The 6,236-nt window shown below is 35.9% G+C and overlaps 1 protein-coding gene across 1 annotated transcript; it reads right to left on the reverse strand.

Moving 5' to 3' along the window:
* Positions 1-1,974: 1,974 nt before the first annotated feature.
* Positions 1,975-4,005, reverse strand: LOC135075554 (uncharacterized). Its single transcript, XM_063969978.1, has 2 exons — positions 3,715-4,005; positions 1,975-3,347 (listed from the first exon to the last, which is right to left on the reverse strand). The coding sequence occupies exons 1-2, from the start codon at positions 3,841-3,843 to the stop codon at positions 2,199-2,201; spliced, it is 1,278 nt and encodes a 425-aa protein (XP_063826048.1). The 5' UTR covers positions 3,844-4,005; the 3' UTR covers positions 1,975-2,198.
* Between the last annotated feature and the right edge of the window lie 2,231 nt (positions 4,006-6,236).

A 6,236-nucleotide genomic window follows, 5' to 3' on the forward strand; every position in this document is an offset into this window, starting at 1 on the left:
TTTTTACTACTTAATGCAATGGGAAACTAAAAATAGTTAAAAACAAAAATAAAATTCGTGCCAAGGAAATTAGGCAAAATTGACCATTTTTGGCGAAATACCCGCTTATGGTTGGGCCGAAAAGGTAAATTATTATTTTAGTTTCCTTTGATCACCTATAAAATAAATTATACCTCTGAATAGTCACATTACTAGGCCAGTAGAATTAAACACAAAAATTGATTAAATCGGAAATAATTCCTACAAAAGATTTTTTTGCTTTAATGGCTTCATTGGTTGCCCATTAAGACTCTCCTAAGTTTTCGACTTCGACGGAGTTGTGCTTAAGTGGTGGGGGCCCCCGAAAGGGGCGTTTTTTCGGTTTTCCGGTTATACCGCGTAAAGGACTTACCCTATCGAAAAGTGGTCTTCGTGACGGTTAAAGGGCACTTAATCCTGCATTGAATAAGACCAAATTCATATGTTTTGGACAAACCGTTCTCGCGCTAAAGTTCGGCAAAGTAGAAAATATACGTATAATTAATGACCCTCTCCACGTCCAATGGCTTGTTACCCACATGCTTCCAAGCCTTGTAAAGGGTCGCCTTAACCAGTGTAACCCTAACAAGGCTCACGAGTTTGATTCGCTTATCCTTGTTCGTCCCAGCCGTTCCTTAACTGCGGTTGCTGCACCTCTTCCTGGCACTCTCCTGAACGACTCTGTGTTACCTAATGTGGCTGCCCCTCTTCCTTGTACCTTCCTGTACGATTGCATTGCTTAGCCATATGCCTGGTCCAAGGTTCGACGCCACAAAATCAACTTCGTACGCGTGAAAATAGTTTAAATACTATTATCCGTGCTTGCAACATTTTTCTTTACTGCTTCGCGTCTATTTGTCGTAGAGCGATTGTATATATCCTATAGCCTTCCTCAATGTATGAGCTATTCAACACAAAAATAATGATTTCAATCAAACTAGTAATTCTTAAGATTAGCGCGTTCAAACAAACAAACAAAAAACTCTTCAGCGTTTTAATATGAACTTCATGTTGTTGATTTTTGGCGTCGAACCTTAGACCAGGCATACGGCTAGGCAACGTAGTCATGCAGGAGGATACAAGGAAGAGGGGCAGCCACAGTAGGTAACACAGAGTCGTTCAGGTGAGTGCCAGGAAGAGGTGCAGCAACCGCAGTTAAGGAACGGCTGGGACGAACAAGGATAGGCGCATCAAGCTCGTAAGCCTTGAAAGGGTTACACTGGTTGAGATGGCCCTTTTCAAGACTTGGAAGCCTGTGGGTAACAAACCATTGGACATGGAGAGGGTCATTAATTATACGTATATTTTCTACTTTGCCGAACTTTAGCGCGAGAACGGTTTGTCCAAAACATATGAATTTGGTCTTATTCAATGCAGGATTAAGTGCCCTTCAACCGTCATGAAGACCACTTTTTGATAGGGTAAGTCCTTTACGCGGTATAACCGGAAAACCGAAAAAATGCCCCTTTCGGGGGCCCCCACCACTTAAGCACAACTCCGTCGAAGTCGAAAACTTAGGAGAGTCTTAATGAGCAACCAATGAAGCCATTAAAACAATAAAATCTTTTGTAGTAATTATTTCCGATTTAAAAGCTAATTCTACTGGACTATACATGTCCAATTTGTTTCTTGCGGTTTTTATAAAATATCAAAAATATTACATAACAAAATACGTACAATAAATTGGACATGTGACTATTTCGAGGTGCGATTTATTTACAGGTGATCAAATGAAACTAAAATGATAATACTGAAGTCCACACCCAGGTCATTTATCCCTCCCTTCCATGGGCAATGGGTGATCAAAGTGGAACCAACAAAAATTGTCGCTTGTTTCCCTAGCGAGATGCGAACCCGCAACAGCTGGCCTTTCATATTAGGTAGGTATGCGCCATGAACCACCACCAGGTCAAATAGCTGTCGATGTTTATTTAGTGAATTGAAGAAAAAAAAACAAATGGTTAAAAAGTTTATTTCAGTGGTTGCAAAATTGAAAATACTCATTGTGGTAAACAACAATGGTCATCCATCATAATCAACATATTTTGTTTGTCATCATTACAGTCATAGTAAACACTAAAATTTAGTTGTAACAAAAAGAATAATGAAATATTGTTCAAATTATATTCCATGTTTCATTAATCATAAAAAGATACATAATATTACTAAAGGTTTCATGTTTAAAGCACAATACTGCTGTCCTTGTCCCACCTGTCCCGGTGAGAATGTGGTGGAGTATTCTCACAATCTCCACTTATCACTGATGCACGAGAAATATTCTTCAGCGATACAGTACTCCCAGTGGTTAGCAATTTAGTTTGTTTAGACAGAGACTTCAGCCTGGGAATGTGAGATGCACGCTTAGTCACCAATTTTTGATTTTTCGGATCATACAATGTGTTAGCTGATTTTGATCTGGTATGACCCGTTTCTGTTTTGTTCTTCATACAAGATAAGGGTGTTCTACAACCACTGTTACTGGTGGATTTGGACTTTTTAGGAGTGTCATTCAGTGACTCATCTTCATAAATCATTAAGCCTTCTGGGTTTTTGTCTTCTGGCTTAGCTATATTTTGACGAAGCTCAGCATTTGTGCTTTGTAAAACCTTTATAAGGGTGTCATCAGACATTTCTTCAACATTTTCTTCAGCTGATTCTTCCAGATTGGTTTTGGAGACAACAATAGGTGTTCTCTCAATACCAACAGATGGAGATCTGGGATCATCATCCAGAATTTCAAACTGTGGTATACCCTTTAGGTTGTCAATGGAATATTCTTCCTTTTTCATCACATTCTCTTCACTATCTTCAAATTTGTCACTATCAGTTTCCACATAATCAAAGTTTGTTTCTAATAATTGAGTAGGTCTTTCAGCACCTGGAGAAATGTTTTCTTGTATAGCATCATTGGACGCAGTTGAAGAACCTAATGGTTCTTCAGTTTCTTTAATTGTTTCATTTAGAGTCATGTCAAAAAATCCATCACACAAGTTTTTGGGAACTACTAAATCTGGGCTTCTGGTGGCATCAATAGAATAATCATTTATGTCACTATCATCTCGAAGACACGGACTTCCACAGTTTATTTCATTCTTATTTCTTAACATATGTTGGTCACTGGCAGCTTCGTCTATTTTAGATGCAATAACAATGGGGGTTCGTTCAAAGTCCTGACTGGGTGACCTAGGATCATAAGACTGTAGGTGATTTTTAATGACAGCTGATAAGATAGGATTGTTGTGAATGAGCTTCTCATCTCCTTTTGCATTTTCAAATGTTTTTCTTAGGTCAACATTCTTTGTAATATTGTGCTTGCTTCCGCCTTTCCCCTGGAATTAGACATACAAAACTAGGTTAATTTCAACTTTAAACACTTGAAATACATAATGAACTAACTATGTTTGATTTAAACTGTGTAGTATCATTATTATTAGAATTAAACGGTTACAAGGCGACTTTTGTATGTGATATGGCGCGAAAATTCTTAATCCTTTATCAAGTAATAATAATTTAACTTTATGAAGTAGCTTATAAGGTCAACAATAATGGTTTAAATAAACAATGCCTAATAGTTTAAATGAATGCTGTTTTTGGCTAGAACCGTGCCAATTTTGATTGAAGCCAGTGTGAAATGTTTATTAGGAATGTTAATCTTGTAACAATCTATAACTTCAATTAATTAGACGTTATACTTACTTGTAGAGGTGTTCTGACTATTTCTGGAGTTGGTGACCTAGGATCGAAATTGTCTCCAACATCCGCATCGTTGTTTTTATGTATGTGAACAGCTGCCTCGTTGTGAGGTTTACTTGAGTTGGTTCCCATTTTGTCCCTTTATATCCCAATCCCTAATCACTTTATTTGTGCACAGTTTTAGCTAATTATACATTTTACACGAAGATTGAATGTAAATAAAAACCATTGGTTGGTTCGCAAGCAAAAAATCCAAAACATCTAACGGCCGAAAATGTCAAACTTTTTGTTCCATTTTTAAAACTTCGGTTGGGGATACCACATAATAAATATGTATTTACCCACAAAAAGTATATTTTTAAAATAGTGAAAACATTAATTGCAATAAAATTATTTAGCTTCGATATCAGTATATAGTATATAGTATAGTCAGTACTGAAAAAAAATATGAATGCGATAAAAAAGTAAAATAATTTAAGACACTAACTATCCCAAGACCAATATTTTCTGAAAGATTTTCTGAAAATTTTCACAATTTTAAATTCTTAGCTCAAAAATTCAAATAAAATAAGTAAAACATTGGATTTGAATAGTTTTGAGACCAAAAAAACGTTTCTTGAGTTGCCACAAAAAAAAAGGCTTGACGTTTTCGTATAAAAGTGGGACCGAGAATATTGCACTTTGACAGCTTCATAAAAGTATGTTATATTGTGAACTGTGGTGGTGTCTCCAACTAGGTATAATTTGTGTAACTATTGTTGGTTACCCAACCAAGACACTAAATGTTCATTTTGTCTTCCCAAAATATCCCAAAAAACTAAACGCGCAATGTTCAATTTTAACATTTTATAGCCTGACCAGTGGGTCTAGTCAAAATGCCATCCCAAACCAATAGGAAGTTTTCACTAATGTCAGTCGCCGCGTCACCAGTAATTCGATTCGATCGGAAAATGGCAGCCAAAATGCACATTGAACCACCAACGACGCGGCGACATAAAAGTTCATTCAAAATCGAATAAAAGTTAAAAAATGTCTATGACTTTGCGATTGTTTTTACTTTTTTTAGCTTTTTTTTTTTAAATTAGTTTCTTCCTTCTTTCTGCTCTCTGTTTACGTCTATGCTTCGCTGTCAAATTAGCTGTCAAAACGACATCGCGATACGGATTTGTCAAAACAGCCTTAGGGTGGGTTGCACCATCTTAGTTTAACTTTGACAAACGTCTAAAATCTGTCAAACTCCATACAAAAAACACCGGTTAACGTCATAGTTACGGTCAAAGTTAAGTGGTGCAACTCACCCTATTGGTTTTCGATATAATCGAAGCTTATCACCGGGGTTTAAGTAATCGCAATGAAAATGGCGGGTGTTGCGATTCGATTCGATTTTGATTGAGTCTTAAATGCATGTTGGCTAAGCCTTTGTATGGGAAATTTCAATCCAGTCTTTCGATTATCGATAGGTAGGGCTTTGCGATTCGATTTTTTGCCGTTTGACTAAGCCTTTTTTGTTATCGACCTCTTTTGCGATTTGTTTATTTGTTTGCGACTGGTTTGCGATGGGTTTGCGATTTTAAAGTGCGTTTTGACTAGACCCACAGGAACATAAAAACCCTCGCCATGTTGCGGAAAATTAATGGTACTAATTTCTTTTAATGGCAACAGTAACTGAAAACTTCATTGACATGTCACCTTGCATGTCAGTCTATTGCTGTCAAAGTGTAAACAAACTTTATTTTAAATGTGCGCAATTGATTTTGTGAATTAAATTGCTAAAATCTTTTTATAGTCGTGAAAGAAAAGTGGTTCACAATGTGTTAAAGTATTTGTCGAAGAGAAATACTAAGGGTTCGGACAATATTTTCATTGAATAATGTTTCCGACAAAGGTTGTCAAATTGACTGACATGTTTATCGTATAGTACAGTCAACTATGAAAATTAGCTGTGGTTTGTTTCAACTACCTATTTTAAAGTTTTTTGTCACTTTGTAAGTATTGAATTTTATGGAATTGGGAAAGAAGTACCGAGTTTGAAGCGTTCATGAGCAGACATTGTAGTTGAATATTCAAGTTCAGAATTTGATTATTGATGAATAATAATAAAATCCTACTTGCTCGATTGATGGTTTCAATTAATTTATTTAAACCAGTTTACCTATAATATAATATTTTTTTGTTAATTTATGAAAATATTAAATTAGCCTATAATCCTGAATCCTGATACATAAAGTTAGCCTATTAATTTAATACAGGTACGACTGTACCCAGTGTTGCACTATCAAATGCAATTGACGCGCCTCTATGCCAGGGTTTTTATGTTCCTGGTCAGGCTATAATTTATTATTTAGGTTTAGGTCAATTTTCTTCCTAAATTTTTGGGGAGAAGTTATACACTGGCAACTCTTTTATATTTTTAAAAATTACGTTTTGGGCAAAGAAATAAAGTAACGGTAGCGTTACATTATAATAATAACGTTAACGTTATTAATTTTTTTTGATACTTAGAGCATTTCACCAACTGGAGATAC

Source organism: Ostrinia nubilalis, chromosome 1 (assembly GCF_963855985.1).
Source record: "Ostrinia nubilalis chromosome 1, ilOstNubi1.1, whole genome shotgun sequence".
Taxonomy (NCBI): Eukaryota; Metazoa; Arthropoda; class Insecta; order Lepidoptera; family Crambidae; genus Ostrinia; species Ostrinia nubilalis.

What these genes read in the sequence shown, in the direction of transcription:
- LOC135075554 (XM_063969978.1), bottom strand. Translation starts at nt 3,843, where the DNA reads ATGGGAACCAACTCAAGTAAACCTCACAACGAGGCAGCTGTTCACATA. An exon ending in TAGTCAGAACACCTCTACAA is followed by an intron (nt 3,348 to 3,714) that starts GTAAGTATAACG and finishes GTCTAATTCCAG; the next exon opens with GGGAAAGGCGGAAGCAAGCA.